The sequence below is a fragment of the Heloderma suspectum genome, chromosome 5 (genome assembly GCF_057233095.1).
Source record: "Heloderma suspectum isolate Gila_16-S chromosome 5, 16-S_ref, whole genome shotgun sequence".
In the NCBI taxonomy this organism is placed as follows: domain Eukaryota; kingdom Metazoa; phylum Chordata; class Lepidosauria; order Squamata; family Helodermatidae; genus Heloderma; species Heloderma suspectum.
Window position 1 is genome coordinate 184,924,531 of NC_139462.1, and position 20,056 is coordinate 184,944,586.

The 20,056-nt window shown below is 42.6% G+C and overlaps 1 protein-coding gene across 7 annotated transcripts in view; it reads right to left on the reverse strand.

Annotated features, from left to right (window-relative positions):
* BZW2 (basic leucine zipper and W2 domains 2) overlaps nt 1-20,056 on the reverse strand; it is a 63,888-nt gene that overhangs the window by 32,576 nt on the left and 11,256 nt on the right. For all 7 annotated transcript variants that reach the window (XM_084858650.1, XM_084858646.1, XM_084858648.1 and 4 more), the window contains exons 2-5: nt 9,283-9,347; nt 7,394-7,570; nt 5,970-6,073; nt 121-186 (exon numbers count right to left, since the gene is read on the reverse strand). In XM_084858650.1, coding sequence (XP_084714776.1) covers nt 121-186; nt 5,970-6,073; nt 7,394-7,570; nt 9,283-9,340 — 405 coding nt within the window. In that variant the 5' untranslated portion in view covers nt 9,341-9,347. The remainder of the gene's footprint in view (nt 1-120; nt 187-5,969; nt 6,074-7,393; nt 7,571-9,282; nt 9,348-20,056) is intronic.

The following is a 20,056-nucleotide window of genomic DNA, read 5'->3' on the forward strand; positions in this document are numbered from 1 at the left end:
TTTCTCTCCATACTAGCTCATACTTGAGATGTCTTCACACATCTCAGTCTATTGCATTCCTTCTAGTGAAATACACCTTCTCAGACAGAATTCTGACCAAAGAAAAGTCATAAATATTACCTTTTTAATTTCATCTTCAAATGCCTTTTCCAAATATTTATATCGCCTGATGAGTTTATTGAAGACCTAGATATAAGAGAAGTAGTCAACATTAATAGGAAAAGCAGAACTTAGCTGATCCTACAGGTGCTTGTAAACAGTGTTCGTAACTAATCTATGATAAAACTGAAATATAGGATATATATATATATGTCACTCAGCAAGGGCAGTTTCTTTTATCCAAGCAGATACAGCTGCCATGCAAAAAGCTCAACTGCAGGCATGCTTAAAACCCCCCACATATCTATAAGAGCTTTAATAATGAAGCCCAATCAATAGCACCATACTGGCCTTCAATCTACTTCTTTGTGCTATATTCAGAGTTTGTTCCTATTACAGTACAAACAAAGGATGCATTGATTTAATAATTAAATCAGAAGTCAGTAACACAAATCAATAATTTGAGTAAAATGCTTTCATAATTATGCAGCCCTACTGCCTTAGGCAATTTGTTATTCTATTCTATTAATAATAAAAGATTTAATCTGCAGTAAAGCTCGTTTTCAATAAAGCAAACCAATGCACTTTATCAGAAAAGTTACTATCAGAAATAACTTGCTAACCCTGGTGCAGCTATTTTATAAACCGAGGTCATAAGAACGTAAGAAGAGCCCTGCTGGATCAGGCCAAGGCCAATCTAGTCCAGCATTCTGTTCACACAGTGGCCAACCAGCTGCCCACGGGAAACCCGCAAGCAAGACATGAGTGCAACAGCACCCTCTTGCCCACGTTTCCCAGCAACTGGTGTACAAGGCATTCTGCCTCTGGTATTGGAAGCAGCATATACCCATCAGGACTAGTAGCCATCGATAGCCTTATCCTCCATGAATTTGTCCAACCCCCCCGTTTACAGCCATCCAAGTCGGCCATCACTATGTCCTGTGGTAGCAAATTCCACAGTTTATGTACTGTGTGAAGAAGTACTTCCTTTTATCTTCCCTGAATCTCCCACCAATCAGCTTCATGAGATGACCCCGGGTTCTAGTATTTTGACAGAGGCAGAAAAATGTCTCCCTATCCACTTTCTCCACACAACACCTCTATCATATCTCCCCAGCTAAACAGTCCCAGATGTTGTAACCTTTCTTCATAGGGAAGTTGCTACAATTTCTTGAACATTTTAGTTGCCCCTTTCTTCACTTTTTTCCAACTCTACAATATCCTATTTTAGGTGCCGTTACCAGAACTATACACAGTTTTCCAAGTGTGGTCGCACAATAGATTTGTATAAGCACAGTATGACATTGGCAGTTTTATTTTTGATTCTGTTCCTAATTATGCCTAACACAGAATTTGCTTTTTTCACAGCAGCCGCACACTGGGTCAACATTTTCATTGTGCTGTCCACCACAACCCCAAGATCTTTCTTGGTCAGTCACCAGTAGCTCAGATCCCATCATCATATATGTAAACTGAAGGGGAGGGGTTGCCCCAACGCTCATCACTTTAAACTTACTTACATTGAGACGCATTTGGCATTTTGAGGCTCATTCTCCCAGTTTGGACAGATCCTTTAGGAGATCATCACAATCACTTTTTGTTTTAACCACTCTAAATAATGTGGTGTCATCTGCAAACTTGGCCACCTCACTGCTCACTCCTAATTCCAGATCATTTATGAAGAAGTTGAAAAGCATTGCTCACAATACAGATCCCTGTGGGACCCCATGGTTTACATCCCTCCACTGGGTGTATTTACCAATTCTTCCTGCTCTCTGCTTTCTGTTCTTTAACTAGCTACTGATCCATAAGAGGGCCTCTCTTCTTATTCCATGACTGCTACGTTTGCTCAGGAGTCTTTGGTGACAGACGTTGTCAAAAGCCTTTTGGAAGTCTAAGTAAAGAATGACTACCAGATCACCCTTGTCCACATGTTTATTCACACTCTTAAAGAACTCTAAAAGGTTAGTGAGACATCACTTATCTTTGCAGAAGCCATGTTGATTCTTTTTCAGCAGGTCTTGCCCTTCTATATGCTTTCAACAAATTTACCCGGAACAGATGTTAAGGTAGCCGGCCTGTAATTTCACAGATCCCACCTGGATCCCTTTTTAAAATTGACATTACACTGGCCACTCTCCAGTCAGAGAGAGGCTGGTACAGAGGCTGATCTTAGGGACATGCTACATATTTTTGCTAGAAGATCAACAAATTCACATCTGAGGTCTTTAAGAGCTCTTGGATAGATAGCATCTGGTCCTGGTGATTAGGTTTCAATTCATCAATAAGGTTGAGAATTTCATATTTTGTCACCACTATTTGCCACAGTTCCTCAGACTTCCTTCCTGAAAACATCAGTTCAGACACTGGTATCTGACTGATATCTTCTCCAGTAAAGACAGATGAAAACAATTCATGCAGCTTCTCCACAATCTCCTTATCCTCTTTTAGTACTCCTTTAAATCCATTGTCCTCCAACGGTCCAACTGCTTCCCTAGTTGACTTCCTGCTTCTGATATATTTAAAGAATTCTTTATTGTTGGCCTTGATGTTGTTGGTTATATGCCCCTCAAAATGCTTTTTTGCATCTCTTATGTCTGCTTGCATTTCCTTTGTACAAGTTTGTGTTCCTTTTTGTTCTCCTCATTTGGTCAAGACTTTCATTTTCTGAAGGAAGCCTTCTTTTCTCTAACACTGCTTCTTAACCATGCTGGTGACCTCTTAGACTTGGTGCTACCTATCCTAACCTGTGGGATACATTCTAGTTGAGCTTCTATTATTGTAGTTATAAGTAACCTCCAGGCATTTTGAAGCGATTTAACCCACTTGACTCCCTTCAACTGCCTTTTCACCAGTTCCCTCATTTTAGAGAAATTTCCTTTTTTGACGTCAAATGTGACTCTGTTGGACTTCCTTGGCAATACTCCATTTAAGTGTATATAAAAAATCTGATAGCACTGTGGTCATGGTTCCAATTGGTTCAACAACACTCACACTAGGTCCTGGGCAGCACCATTTAGGATTAAATCCTGGGTTGCCTCTCCTCTGGTCAGTTCCATGACCAAGTGTTCTACAGCACGGTTATTTAGGACATTAACACCTCCTTGTCATTACTGGAACATGCATTTATCAACTCAGTGTGGGGGTAACTGAAGTAACCCATTATTTTAACTCTTCCTTGTTTAGATGCCTCCCTAATCCTATTTTCCTTCTCAAGACCACCCAGACTGTTCTGGTCTGGTGCAAGATAGTATCTCCCTAGTCCCAAATTACTTTTGAAGCCTGGTTTTCTCACCCACAGCACTTCTGCAGAGGATTCTGCCCCTTTTAGATTTCTAGTCTGCTTGACACTTTGCTCTCTTTGACATACAGAGTGTAACTTCCTCTAGTATACCCTTCCTTGTCCTTCCTATAGAGCTTATATCCAGAGATGACTGTATTTCACTGGTTCTCTCCCTTCCAACAGGTTTCCATTATGCCCACTATAGCTAAGTCCTCCTTTAAAGCCAGGCATTCCAACTCTCCCATTTTGGCTAGGAGGCTTCTAGCATTAGCATACAAACCTTTATAGACATTGTCCCTCCCCAGTTGTCTCTGATGTGTGCATCTTCTGCTATGACCAATAAGCCTCTTTGACTACCCATCATGTTTCACCATATGCTCCTGGCCAATTTCTTCTCTTTCTCCATTTCGGTAATCAGTCATTTTCATCTTCATTCCCTAGGGATTATTCAGCCTAACTGGATGCTTCCCAGCTCCTGCTGACTTTCTCCCAGGATTCAGTTTAAAAGCTGCTCTGCCAACTTTTTAATGTTGAGTGACAGCAATCTGGTTCAATTCTGGTTCAAGTGGAGCCTGTCCCTCTTGCACAGGCCCAGCTTGTCCCAAAATGTTCCCCAATGTCTAACAAATCTGAATCCCTCTTCCCTACACCATTGTCCCATCCACACATTGAGACACCTCAGCTTTGCCTGTCTAGCTGGCCCTACACGTAGAACAGGTAACATTTCAGGGAAGTACCAACATGCACCACGACCACAGAGTCTATCCCAGCACCATCTACAAAGCTATATAGACAGTGTGTGATATCCACAGCCTTCACACCAGGCAGGCAATTTGGCATGCGGTCTATACACCTATCACAAACCAGCTGTCTATGTGTCTAATGATCAAATCTCCCACTATCACAAGCCCCCCTTCCTCTAGAGCTACATCGATGGTGCGAGAGGATATTTGTTCATCATTTGAGAAATGGGTCCCTTCTAAGGTATCATTTTCCTCTTCCTCAGAATTACATCCTCCTTCCCTGAGACCCCCATTCTCTGTGACAGCAGAGGAGCTGTTGCCCAGGCATTGGGACACTGGTCCCCAAAGGTCTCCTCTACTAACCTCTCTGCCTCTCAGCTTCTCCAGGTCTGGAACTTTAGCTTCAAGGGAACAAACTTGTTGCCTGAGAGCTAGGAGCTCATACACCAAGCGCACACCCACAACATCTGCCCAGCTAGCAGACAGTCCTATATATGGCATGCAATGCACTACACGGGATAGTCCCCACACTCCTGCTGGCTTTCTACCTTCATGACTCAATATTATTGTTATTATTAGGTTTGTTTACCTAGACAACTAACAAGATTTGATCATTATTTACTAAGAGAAGGTGGAGGATTTATTTAGTTATTTATTTATAGTTACTTAACTGGGAGAAGTTGACTGCCCTGGCTTCCCCGTCTTGTTGCTAAACTCACACAGGTGCTTAACTCACCTGTGAAAAAGACATTTTTACCTTGACTCTTTGTCACTGGGGCTGAGATGCTTCATCACTGGGGCTCCTCACACCTGGTGAGCTGGATTCCCTTGCAAGCCTGCCTCTTTACATAGCTTTAACTACCTTGCCTCAACTGCTGCTGCAGCCAATCAGATTAGAGGGCCTTGTTTAAAAAAACGAGGGTGTTGCTCAACTACTAGCTTCCAATGAGTGGAAATCTAGGCCAGTTAAGCCCCCTGGGAATGGAGATTTTCTATTCAGGGGAGAGGACAATTGTCAGTGGGTCAATGGAGGGGACAATAAACAATGGGTAGGTGATTAAGGAAAGGATGTGTGAGCTCCCCTGGGAATGCAAGGGGCTGGCTCAGTGTACAGTTTTTTACACTCGGTTTTGTTTGTGTTTGTGTTTAAACTAAATGAAAAGCTGAACTCTCAATTTGGGATGTGGTCTATTTCTGAACTTCTGTTTATGAGCTTTCCTGTAAGTCCTAAAACCTGAACCTACACTGAGCCAAAACTGAAGCTAGCTTACACTTGTTTGTTTATAAGCAGACTCTTCCACTAGCTAGGCCTGTACAATGACCCTTGTCAATATAGAGCTATGATTACTTTTACTGCCCCTTTCCAAACTTGGGTTTAGTTTAAGTATGTGATTTGAGGTTCTCTTCAACCACTCAGGAATCTCTATTAATGCAGGGCTGCAAGAATGCTATGTTGCTGCTGGATCCCCCCCCCCCCGCCCCCGCCCCCCAGATATAGCTCCCAACTGTAAGTTTGTAAAGGGTTACCTTTCTGGGATTTCGCTCCCTTTGCTGTGTCCTCGTTTTGTCTTCGGCTGATAATTTATGAGTTTAAATTAGCTTTGAATGATTACCCAAGGTAATTAATTAATAAGTAAGCAGATAGCCCTCACCTTCTCCTTGCATGGCTGCTTAACTCGCTTATGAAGTAAAAGACTTCTTTTTACCTTGATGCTTTGTCACTGAGGCTGCTTGTGCTCAGTGAGCCGCAAGCATTAGAAACAACTCAGCCATGCTAGTAACAAGTCAAAATAAAAGCTACTGTGCTCCGTTGATGATCAGGTCCGAGTGCTCTCTGAGCTAACCTGAGCATAATGTCGGAGGGCATCATGATCTTCATCTGCGGAAAACACACAATGATCGGTCATCTTGGTCTTATCATTATCATCTATTCTTGTCCCACCTGGGGCTGAAAAGAAACAAGCAAAAATTCACATAGAAGATATTATTATACGTTTACATTACCAAAGAGCCAAATGACATGTTACGCTTGTCTTCTATTTTAGTGTAACGGTGCGCTGTCCCAATTCAGATCGGACTAGCGCACCCTGGGAGGAGAGGAGTAAAACTTCCACCTTGTTTTTTTCTTGAAATTCTCCCTACCCCCACTTGCGGGGGGGGGGGGGGTTAAAAAATAGAGAAGTATCCATTGGAGCCAATTGAGGCTTTTTCTTTTTTAACCAGCCCTTCTGCAAGGGTGGAATTGCGCGTGTGTGGGGGGGATGGGTGTGTGTTAATCTTCTCCTCCCGAAGTGCACTGGTCCCCATCTAAATCAGGACTGCATATAGTTACACGAAGGTAAAACCAAACACAAGCCCCACCTACACGCTATGCAATTAGCATAATGCAGCCTTTCCCAACCTGATGCCCTGCAGATGTGTTGGAGGGCATCACATCGGCCACGCTGGCTGGGAATGCTGGGAGTTGCGTTCCAACACATCTGGAGGGCACCAGGCTGGTGTAACATGTACTTTGGCTCTCTGTTAGAAATAATAGAGCCAGCTTCCATTCTTTGTATACATCTACACACTATACCCATTTGTTATGAAGGCACCTGCCAAGGGGGGAAAAAAGGTTGACATAAAGATTTTTAAAACATTTGACTACAGAATGGCTTGAGAATCGCAAAGCTTAGGGTGCAACTGGCTGCTGCCTGTCTCTTCCCACCCACCGACAATGATACTGTACAAAGACTCAAGGGCCATACCACAGTCCAGACGGAAAATGCAAAACCCTGTAAAAGATGGAGTGGAAATGGTATGTCAAAAACCCCGCAAAGACAAATTTCATTTGTCATGGGCAATGCCAATTTCCTGACTGCACTGCAGAAAGGGCTGCATTCAGTCTTGCCGTTAATTTGGTGCTGGGGACACATCCCATGCATTGACTACCTTACTATAGCTCAATGGGGTCCAGAATTTTGTCATTGTTTTCCAGTTGAAGAACTCAGTGTTGTGACTTAAGATACTCCCTGCTTTAGCTTCTACGCTACATTCTATTCCAACCATGTATAGAAGCCATGGATATCAAAACAAAGTTTGTCAAAGTGTACCCAAAGGTATGAAAAACTGAAAACTAGCTTCATGAATGTGCATGCACATGAAGAAGGAGAAGGAGGATCAAGGTTGGAGTGCAAGTTGTTGAACATTCATTGACAGACAAAACAAAGAGAGAATGTTACCAGGATTGGCTCTGAAAAGTGTTGAAGTTTCTGTGTGACATACATACCTAGCATGCTGCCAGCTATCAAGATGTCAAAGAGAGTGTCGGCATAGCGGCGATAATCTAGCCTTGAGCCTGTTGCATCCAGAAACTTGGCTACAGCTTCCAGGTCATCACCAGCTTCGTTGAGACCTTGAACAATCGTATCCCGGAAGACGGTGGGTTCAAATTTCTCCTTTTCATCTACAGAAGAGAACCAGCACTAATCATTTCATGGAATCTACAAGCCTGCTTACATTTCCCAGTCACTTTCAGATATCTATTCTACAGTCATCAAATTATCTTTAATAAATTGTTCTTTCATTTCTTATTTTAATGTGCTATTGTAGGTTGCTAAATTATATAACTGGATACCGCACATGAAGCAAGTTTATTTTCTTGCTGTCTTTTCTTTCTAATCTAGCTGTTTTAAATGCATTTAAGTTCTTCTTCTCAAGAGGAGGTTGAAAAATGAGGACTTTCAAAGCAGTGTTTTTAATATTAATTTCCCACACTTGCAAACTGGTGTTGTATGAATGGTATTCGTACGTTTCTCTGGTGCCAGACAGTAGCACACAAAATAGGTAAGTTGTGGTGGAGTAGCGGGGCAAGTAAACATTTAACTCCTCTTTCTCTCCTCTTTCTGATGAATATTACTTCAGAGACAGCCAGTGTCATGTATTAGTAAGAGTGTGGGACTGGGACTTGGGAGATTCGGGTTCTAGTCCCCACTCAGCCATGGAGCTCACTGGGTGACTTTGGGCCAGTCACTGACTCTCAGCCAAACCCACATCAGAGGGTTGTTATGAGGAAAAAATGAAGGAGGAGAAGAACTATGTAAGCCACCTTGGGTTCCTTGCATGAGGCAAAAGGGCAGGATATAAATGTAATAATAATATATTAATAGCATTATACACGCTTTTAAGTTAACATCCCTCACAATGCCCTGTTTTGCACCTATTTCCTTTCTCTTCTTCTGGTGAGACCATGAATTCAATTCAATTTTATTATGGTCATAGACCAGCAAGGACTAACTGAAGTTCATTGTTACATCCAAAAGAGGAACTATGGTTAGCATTAACACAGTTTATTGAAACAAACCAGGATCATTAACTACAGTTGGAAGTTGGCTTCTTTAAAACGACAACAACAAGGTTTTCTAGTATGACAACATAGGCCACATGAATATTGCTTTAGAAAAACGTTTTCCAGTACAGTTAACAAATATTACACTTACATTCACAAATAGTTCAATGGGTTCCAACATCTTAACCATATTCAGTCTACCTACTCTTTTTATGTTAAATGCTATTTTGGCAAAGGAGTGGGACACAAAACACAGCAGGCAAGACTGTGGAAAGCAGCCTTCTCTAACCTGGCATCCATCAGCTGTGCTGGGACTGCAAGTCCCATAATTCCCAGCCAACATGGCCATGCTGGCTGGAAATTATGGGACTTGCAGTCCTAACACAGCTGGAACATACCAGGTTGAGGAAGGCTGGTAAACGTTTCATAAGAGCATAAGAAGAGCCATGCTGGATCAGACCCAGGGTCCATCTAGTCCAGCATTCCGTTCACACAGTGGCCAACCAGCTGTTGACCAGGAACCCGCAAGCAGGGCAAGAGCACAACAGCACCCTCCTGCCCATGTTTCCCAGCAACTGGTGTACATAGGCTCACTGCCTCTGGTAGTAGAGGTAGCACACAGCCTTCAAGACTAGTAGCCATTGATAGCCTTTTTCTCCAGGAATTTGTCCAACCCCCTTTTAAAGCCATCCAAATTGGTGGCCATCACTACATCCTGTGGTAGCGAATTCCATAGTTTAACTATGTGCTGTATGAAGAAGTACTTCCTTTTATCTGTCCTGAATCTCCCACCAATCAGACTGTTTACAAAGATAAATAATCAAACTTACCCCTCTTCCTAGTTTTGAACCGTTGGCCTGTTAGCACCGGCTTCTGATGCTTATTCATAAAATTTCTGGAACAGAAGTTAAAAATGTCTGTTATGATGTACAATTCTTAACAGAGATATTTCAAATCAAAAGGATATAAAAAAGAAAACCTAGCATAATAAGGACTATTAAGTTTGTTGCATTAGGAGTGGGACAAAAATAACTTGTTATACTTCTGAGTCTTGATTCAGGATAATCACCCACAAAAGCCATCATTGTTGCAGCATGCATGCCAAGCTACTGCCACTTAATGCTATCATGTTCTGTGGATGGCTATGTTAATTCTACAAAGCCCAGCCCATGCAACTTAATCCTGCTTGCTACCCCACCACAAATCCCAATCAACTCCAGCCTCCTGCTTTCTCCAGCAACCTCCCACTTTCTGCTTACTCTTGCATCCTTAGCACCCAAGGCTTCTTGAGTTTCCTGTTGACCAAATGATTTTGCCACCTCTTTACTGCTTCCAACTATTCCATATATCAGGTTTCTTGCATTTCCTCAAGCTTAGAACAGTCCTCCCTCAATCTTCAACTTTGCTATCAAGCTTCCATCTCTTCGTCCAACACTGCCATGTTTCCAAGGTGAAGTTTTCTAGAACTAGGTGGCCTTAAGGAAGTGCCTAGTCACCAGCCTCAACCTTTTCCCTCTCAATCCGCAAAATGCGAATCATGCAGATCTACCTTGAAGGACAGTAGTAAGAATTACTGAAGTAACACAAGGCAGTTTGAACATGTGATATTAAACTACATAAATGCCAACCATACAGTATGTGGAATAAAGGTGCATATAAAGCTACCTTTATATGGGGCAGAACTCAGGAGGTCTCTCCAATTGGCCCTGCGTGAACAGCAGCGCTTAGAAGCCTCATAAGAGAGAGAGAGAGAGAGAGAGCTCCCCCCACCCCTTAAGTTAGGCAGTGAGCCCGCCTTTTCCTTCAAACGGTGGGCAAGCTGTCAGGTTTCCCTTTTTCCCCCACTGATCTTCAAACACCAAATCAAACACATACAAGAGGCTTCAATCTACAGCTTTAATTCCATTACCACAAAGGGTCATACATATGCAAATTCTCAGTGACTCTTAGTCTGAAAGGAAATGCCTTCAGGGGGTTCAAAAGGTAGCTACGAAAGTTGCGCACCATTTGAAGGAAAAGTCAGACTCATTGCCTAACTTAAGGGGTGGAGGGAGGTCTCTCTCTCTTGTGAGGCTTCTCTGCGCTGCTGTACAGTCAGGGCCAATCGTGAAGACCTCCTGAGTTCTGCCCCAGCCATCTCCCTCTTGGCTCTGTGTCTGCACCTTGCATCTATTAATTCAGATTCGCCAAACACCGCCTCTCCTTGTTTGCTATCTCTAACGGGTGTGTGTGTGTATGAAGAGGGACCTTCCTCTAGCTGCACCTTTGAAACCTGAGCAGCCTGCCTCGCCATCTCTGGAATAGCCTGGGAACATTTCTCCCCCATGTCTGGCAACTCCTCGGCAGACTCTGAACTACTCTCCTACTCTCTGTGCTCAGAAGCGCCCCTGACAACAGTATACTTTCTCCTCACCACTGTGTGATAACCAGTAGACCCTCAGAGGAAGGGATCCCAAACCAGAGACTAGAATTTCCAAACATGCTTGAGTCTTGGTGCATCAATTCAGTAAAAAATGCCTGGGAAGGAAGGCAGTTGGAAAGGGAGATAAACAGACCAGAACACTCCCCCGCAACTAGGACTGTACTGACTGTCCCTCTCTTCAATTTGCCTCCTAGAAAAATCCTACTAGCTCTTTACATTTTTTTTAAACAAACAAACCCAGAGCAACACTGATAATGGTTTTTGAGTTAGCATACGGCAAGAACTGTTCCACATATGGTGAAATACTTGCTTTAAAAACCAACACAAAACCACACCCGTAACACAAGTACACCCATAAAACCAACAAGGGCACGTTTTTTATTAGCTTGCCCTTTGAAACAACCTCACCTTGGTTGGAAACAACATTTTCCTTATGCAGCAAAAGCTAAGGGCTCAAACAATACAAAGCAAGCTAATAAAAAAAAAAATCTCAGTGCAGTAACTACAGTAGCGCCTCTCAGAACGTTTATACAAGACACTGGCACCAATGTATCCAGATCACTGAGTAAACACTGCAGCAACAGAGATCTAAAAATATGGAAAGGTGATCACCCTTATCCTTTGAGACCAAGAAGAGTCTATATCAAATTGCGGCAACTAGACCAATAAAACCTGCTTGCCTTTCCACAAGATCCGTGTCTTTTAAACAGATGCCTAGACTTCTGTTCACCAGCCTGGTTTCTATTAATGCATGTTTTTCTTTGAGGGTGGATGGGGATGGGACAGCTGAAGTGGCAGCATTTCCACCCCCCCCCACCTCACATAATGCGTAAGAGTAAGCCCACTAAAAACAGTGAAGTGATAAGATAAAAAACTAAGCAAAAACCAAGAGGAGAAAGCCAAACTCACCCCTTGTAGAGGATTTAAGAAATTGAGTTTCAGTGCAAAACAAGAGTGTCACTCCAGAGGTTATTAGTACCAGAATAGGATCTGGCTTCTATATTTAGCTTTAAAATGCATCACACTCTAATCTGCTTTGGCCGGGCTTTATACGGTAGTTGCTAAAGCACTGGTCAAGGAATCTGCACAAGAAAGAGATAGAATAGGGCACAAAGCAGCAATATTCAGACAAATGTCAGGCATGTCAAGTCAGAACCTGCAACACTTACAGAGGGAGAGAAGTATAAAAACCTATAGCAGAAAGCAGCAAACTAAGCTTCAATCTTATGCACACTTACATGGGAAGAAGTCCCAGTGGTGTTTACTTCCCAGTAGACATGTATAAGATTTCACGGTATGAAAAACAAAAGAAAACAAAACCACACTGATAACGTCTGGTTGGAATAAGAAAGCATCTCTCATTTCTAATTAGGAGGTATTTCTAATTTATCCAGTTAATATTTTGGAGTGAGTGCTGGGGAGGGGGAAAGAGGAACGAGAGAGAGAGAGAGAGAGAGAGAGAGAGAGAAGAGTTCCTCTTCAGGAATGCACACATTTATCTAAGGGTTTGTTTTTTTTACCCTGCTTTCCCCAAAAAGGAGTGGTTCAAAGCGGTTTACAAAAGAATCAACAAAAGAAGTAGTAATAAAAAAAACTAAGACACAATTAGAAATGGTGCTGTTAGCTAGTAGCTAGAGCAGCATTCCCCACCTGATGCCAATAGATACACTGGACTACATTTCCTGTCATCCCCAGCTGCTGGCTGTGAATGGTGAACACTGTAGTCTAACTCATCTGGAACGCACCAGGTTGAGGCGGGCTGGGTTAGAGTGCTGGTATTAGACTGGGAAAGTCCGGGGTGGTGTCTCCATGGCCGATTTGTTCAGGGTACATGATGTTGTGGCCATCCCACAGCCACCCTGGGGCTTTTCGCAGAAAAACCAAATTTCCCGAGACTACTTTAAATCCGATTCTTTTTGTTAAGTTGGGTTCTCCACGGTACAGGGGTGCACCTTTCACCGTGACCCCAGTCAAGGGCTGTTTCCTGTCCCTGTGTTTCCCATCCCTATGTTTCCCAGCACAACCCAATTAGTGTCTACTGAGAAGTAACTCCCATTTGAAGTGCTATGTGGAAACTGCATTCTCAGCTGTAAGAGAGTAATTAATGTGAAGCTTGGATTGTTCACAGCTTTGTCAGCTGTAAGGAAGGGAAGCCTCTCGCATTGAAGCGGGGAGGAAGCCTCTTGCATTGGTTGATCAGCCCTGCCAGTCTGATGAAATTCACTCCAATTCTCCCATCCCACACGGAAGTACGTTCCTGTGAAAGGAATTAGAATGGTGCAGAGCACTCATTCGTGGAGCCCTGTGCAGACCAAAGCCGGCTCCTTGAAAGATCCGGCTAAGCCACCATTGGCTTCTCCTTCCGCTGTCATGGAGACACCTTCCAGGTTCAAATCTCACTCAACCATGAAATTCAGTGAACGGCCTTGGGTTAGTAACTCTCTCTGCATATACACTCTCCTTTTATTGCGGGGATAGGGTAGAAACATTTGTCATCCTCAGATCCCTGGAGGCAATGCAGGAGAAAGGGAGGTGATTAATCGAAGCCAACATGGATTTGTCAAGAACAAATCCTGCCAGACGAATCAGATCTCAGTTTTTGGTTAGGTAACCTCCCTTGTGGACTGTGGGAATGCTGTGGACATAATATATCTTGACTTCAGCAAAGCTTTCGACAAAGTGCCCATGATATCCTGATGAGCAAACTAGCTCAAAGTGGGCTAGATGAAACAACGATCTGGTGGATCCACAGTTGGCTACAGAATCGCTCAAAGAGTGCTTATCAATGGTATTGTCTCAAACTGGGAAGAGGTAATGAGTGGGGTACCGCAGGGCTCAGTCCTGGGCCCAGTGCTCTTCTTCAACATTTTTATTAATGACTTGGAGGAGGAGGTGCAGGGAATGCTGATCAAATTTGCAGATGACACAAAATTGGGCGGGATAGCTAATACTTTGGGAGACAGAAACAAAATTCAAAGTGACCTTGATAGACTGGAGTGCTGGGCAGAGAAAAATAGAATGACATTTAATAGAAATAAATGCCAAGTTCTACACCTAGGAAAACGAAACCAAATGCACAGTTACAAGATGGGGGATACATGGCTCAGCAACACTACAAGTGAGAAGGATCTTGGAATTGTTGTTGACCACAAGCTGAATATGAGCTAACAATGTGATGTGGCTGAAAAAAGGCAAATGCTCTTTTGGGCTGCATTAATAGACGCATAGCTTTCAAATCTAGGGAAGAACTAGTTCCCCTCTACTCAGCACTGGGTAGGCCCCATCAGGAGTACTGTGTCCAGTTCTGGGCACCGCACTTTAAGAAGGATGCAGACAAACTGGAGAGGGTTCAGAGGAGGGCAACAAAGATGATCAGGGGACTGGAAACAAAGCCCTATGAGGAGAGACTGAAAGAACTGGGCCTGTTTAGCCTTGAGAAGAGAAGACTGAGGGGAGATATGATAGTGCTCTTCAAGTACCTGAAAGGTTGTCACAGACAGGAAGGCCAGGATCTCCTCGTGATCATCCCAGAATGCAGGACATAGAATCATGGGCTCAAGTTACAGGAAGCCAAATTCCGGCTGAACATCAGGAAAAACGTCCTGATTGTTAGAGCAATATGACAATGGAACCAATGACCTAGGGAGGTAGTGGCCTCTCCCACACTGGAGACATTCCAGATGAGGCTGGACAGCCATCTGTCAGGGATGCTCTGACTTGGATTTCTCCATTGAGCAGAGGGTTGGACTCGATGGTCTTGTAGGCCCCTTCCAACCCTACTATTCTATGATTCTATGAAGAATCCCTTTAGTATGGATTGTTGGATTTGGCTGCAATTCTAAGCACACTTATCTGGGGGTAAACTCCACTGAACACAGTGAGACTTACTTTTGAATTAACATGCACAGGATTTCACTGTTAATTCTTATTGAGCCCAACATTTCACAGTTTCGTATCTATAGTGCACAAGATATCTATGTACTTTCCTTCAGAAAGCAGTCACATCTTGAAATTGGAAACAGTAACACCCCCCCCACACACACACACACACACACACCTGTGCTGATATGGTCATCCTTGCCCCTTTTCCAGGAAGTAGAAGTCTTAAAAATGCCAAAGTACTCAACCTCAAACAGTTTGTTTTAGCACAGGAGGCAAAATCTCCTCAAGGTCAAACATGAGTACAATGACAGTAAGATGTTAAAAAGGCAAGGCATGAACAGGGAAAATGGACAGTCAACGGAAGAGAGAAGGGCAATTTTGTTTACATGCTGGAGTGTGATTTAATCAGACAGATGAAGAGGAAAAGTGGGTAATCACTACCAAAAAAGCAAGGATAGCAGGGAGTACTGAAACAAGAATACCTCTCGTAAAAGCAAGAGTTCAGAAGAACCTAACTGCCTTACAGAGGCATATAACAGTGCTGGATACTAATAAGAACGGTACTTCATATCTTTGTTGGATACCATCATCATCAATACATTATATTCACTTTGATATTATGTGCTAGAGAAATGCGTCACATAGTTGTAGTCCAAAACAATTGGAGGACACCATGTTGAGGAAGGCTCCTCTGTTCAGACGCTGGTCCGCACATAACGGCAACCCAGACTATAAATTGAGTATGGGCTGTCGTTGAATTGTGGATTGTTGTTGAATCATGAGTTATTGTTACATGCAAAACCTGCACTGTGGTTTAACTATGTGTTGTTAACAATGAACAACCTGGGAAGAGAACCCATAGTTTGTTGTTTGGCTGTGAACTCTGGGATGTTTGTGGTTAACAACCCATAGCTAAACCATAGTGCAGGTTTCGCACCTAACAACAACCCAGGATTCAACAATAAGTCATACTCAGCCCATACTCTGGGTTGCCATTATGTGCAAACTGGGTCTTTGAGGCCTCCTTCCACAACTTTCCAAATCACAGTAATGAATTGTAGCTATCTATATTCATGCAAGAAAGTAAAGGGATGAGCCACTAGAGAGGAGGCTAAACCTAGTTTATCCAGCGCAACTGCATTTTCCAGAATGAGAGAGGGAGGGAGCAAATTTTGCTTTCCCATAGCTCACAGAAGCCATTTTCTACCCAGTTAAGTTTTTTGTTGCCCATTTATACACATTTTGAATACACATGTATTTTTAAAAGTACAAAAGAAGTACTGATTCTTGCACGCAGTTAACATTGTCACACTCACCATACCTCTGAAACAAAATGGCAATGCAATGGCAGAGTTAGCCTCTGGTTGCATCTCATTTTCCCTCCAATAATGTTAATTTCTTTTCTTGTAGATGCCTGATATCAGCAGATGGACTTCACCTCAAACTTCTATGCAAAGAAGCTGTAACTCACTGCACTCAATACAAGATACAATCATACAATATATGGTGGAGGGCATGTAATGATAACAGTTGGAATGTCATAAAGCACAATGCTGTGATTGGTTATTATTTTGTATTTCAACATCCAGGCATCAAACCAAACCACTTTCTTAAAAGCTTAAGCTTTATAACCCGGGGGTGGGGAACCTTTTTTGGTCCAAGGGCCACATTCACTTTTGGGGAACCTTCTGGGGGCTGTATGTCAGAGGTGGGTCCCGCTGCCCGCAAAAATGAGTGCGGCTGCCCCACCCACTTTTCTGTACACATACACTCTCATTCTCACATAGAATCATAGAATAGTAGGGTTGGAAGGGGCCTATAATACACACACATTCATTCTCTCTCTCTCTCTCTCTCTCTCTCTTTCACACCCTCTAAAAGTGCAGCCCCATGTGGCAAACGGGTTATTAAAAAGGCTCCCACTGGCACCACTGAAGGCTTTTAAAAAGCCTAATAGCAGCATGGGGAGGTGATTTTTTGAAGGGGATTGCAGCACTTGGTTTAGCTCTTCCCCCCCCGCAAGCAGTGATTCCCCACAAAATGCCACCCTTGTGGAAATTAGGCTTCTAAAAAACCTCTGTTGTTGCCAGCAAAGGCTTTTTAAAAGGATGAGAGAGCAGAGGGGATGCCCTGAAAGCCACATCCAACCATAGCCCACTGGAGAAGGGACCTCAAAAAAGGAATGCCTTGCAGGGCAAAACAGCAAGGAAAAAAGAGCTACTGCTTACACTGTGCAGGACAGAAGATGATGCCCTAAATTAGACACCAACTAAATCTGTAAGCTGAAAAACTAGTGTGCACATCACCCAGTTTGAGAAAAGCAGAGTACTGTAAGGCGATGACAGGATGCATCTGGGTGAGATGGAGCAGCACTGACTTGCTAAACACTAATCAAATACTGCTAACTAGGGTATATATGGATGTTGGGTCTCCTCCCTGCCACAGACAGCTAGAGAAATAAGCTACTGCAGTACAAGAACAAAATACAAATTCCCAACCCTTTTAAGAACCAAGCTCTTTGACCATACATCCCCTCACTGGGGCCATAATTATAGCTCCTCAGGAATTCCATATTTGATATATTTGAAAACACTCTGAAGTTTAATTTTAATCGACGCTGGTCAAATTTTCAAAAATTGACCAGATATATGAAAACATGGATTAAAATTAAACTTCACGTAACTATCTACTAGTTAGTGCCTTGAAAAATAAATTATGGGGATGTTAATTGATTCAAACAGTATTTCAGTTCTAGTTCTGATCATGGTTAAACACTGCATTTTCAGATCAATAAGTTGTGAAATAACCATTTCAAACCTGAAACTATGCATTTCATCTATTTTGAATCAAAAGAAGTGGTGTATGATGACACTCAGAAAGATGCACTAGCGAGGGTCAAACTTGGTTCTTCAGTATTACATCTTAAAGAAGTTATCCAAGCTGTCCAGAACTCAAATATGATTGACAGCTAACAAAACCTGGATGCCCCGCAAGGTCTGTGCACACAGAGCTACAGCTAGTACCTAGGGACATTGTACACACTCAGAAAAAGCATGTGGTACATCCTCCTGGGACAGTATTGCTTCAAAACGTAGGAGGAACTGCATGATTGAAAGGCTATGGCAAGCTAGCAAGCTTCCTCCTAATGTGCTAGTTCTCTTAAAAACAAGAACTAAACACAGAACAATTCCCAACCTCTGTTCTGAAGCAATGCTGCCTTAAGAGTTTGGTACCATGTATTCCCTCACCCTTCGTGTGTCAATCTTTCTGCCATAACTTTCTGAACATGTCACACTAAGCTCATCATAGTTACCTAGATTTGAACTCATTTGCACTACAAACCACCGTTTCCTTGTCAGTTCAACTTATTTATGTCAATGTTATGTTATGGACCTTGCTGAGGAGAGGTTCACATTGGACAGCTGCCTAGGGTGAACCTACCTGCTCGCACTTAGTGATGAAATGTTCTACTCCCCCTCATTCCCCACAACGTGTTAGAAAGGGCTGACATGTCACGTGTGAATTATCTGTGAAATGATGCACTTTCAAAGCAGCCAGTAATTTCATCAACATGGTTATCCTTAAAATACATAGTAAGGAGAAAGCGGATAATTAAAGGCCTGGAGAAACCATTTTGATGGATATGTCAGCTTGATGTTCTCTAGGCAGTTACTGATACAATTCCAATTCAATACACTTCCCTTATAAGCAAGCTATTTTAAGTATGGTACTGACAAGTTGATGCTCAATTTCGCAGGAAATGCATAGAAAATAAATGTGGCCCAAGAATCCTGGCTAATGACCCACTGTCAAATCTGGGATGAATCAGTGATGGCCCAAGATATTTTGGTGCCTGAGGCAGGCCAGCAAATAGCATCTCATCCTCCACTACCAGTGGAGGCTGGTGGCTCCGATGTCACTGGGGCAGTGAATCCACCCTGGGTTTCAGTCAGAACCGGTCACAACTCTAAAGGAGCTATCCAAGGTGTGGAAGCACCTTGGATAGATCCTTTAGAGCAATTGTCTCCAAATGTTTTTGATCATGCACCCCTATCAGTAAAAAAAAATGAGCATGCACTTCCAGTATATGTATATTTATTTATAAATGATATACATGTACTACTGTACTAATATATTGTGTACATTATAAAACATACACAAAAATAGACATTAAAAAAGGATGAGATAAAGATGTAATTAACAATATTTTAAAATATTTTACTTTATTTATTAATGGTATAAAAAACCTTTTCACTCTCATTTAAAATTATTATTAATAAAAATATTATTAATATTTTTTTAGTGAGAGCAATGTGATTGAATATGCTTCATTATTTCTGAAAATCTTGGTTTAACGCAATGTGATACAGCGATCCAATGGTCTGGTTCTAAGTTCAGTTTCTTTCGATACTTGGTTTGAATGGCTGTCATAGCTAAAAAGACACTTCACAAATGGAAGAAGTGCATCTTTGGCTGCACTTACTAAATTGTAATTCTCATTTTTCAATCCCCTCTACTAATTATGCAAAGTTTTTTGTTGAAATTCAGCTAGTAATTTCCATCTTCCCTGATGTCAATAAGTTGTTCTTGCAAACTAACCAGAAGGTATTACATTTTTATGTTTTTTACGAATGAGTTTAAAACCCACTGAAACTCTTCGTTTGGAAGATTTTTAAATGGCTTAGAAAATTCCGTTTCCGAGTTTTTAAAGTGTGCAGATATGAGAGTTTTTATAGGTGACACACTTACATCGTTTTTGGCAACAAAATCACATACTGATGGAAACATTTCCAAACATCCATTTTCAAAATGCTCTCTCCATAGCACGAGTTTCTTTGGAAAAGCAGTTACTTTCTCACTCATTGTTAAAACATCGCCTTTACCCTGAAGGGACAGATCAAGTGTGTTTATTTTTTCAAAAATATCTGCTAGGTAGCATACTACTGACAGCCACTTGCATTTCACAGAAAAGGCGGGATGGCAGCCGCTCTGGTGCAGTGGCCGAGCAGGCAGTCGTGCTTTCCTCTGCTGTGCCTGGCAGAGACTGGCGCATATGCTCTCAGTGGTGCAGCAGAGGCAGGATAGGACTGGAGCCGAGAGAGAAATGCCACGGAACTTCCCTCTCGGCTCCCGCCGCGTCCTGCTGCCTCTGCCACCACCAGCATTGGACACTGGAGCAGCAAGAGGCTGCTCAATTATCAGGCAGCTCGCGCACCCCAATGGATTGTCTTGCGCACCCTTTGGGGTGCGCGCATCCCACTTTGGAGACTGCTGCTTTAGAGTTCTGGCTAGTTCTGACT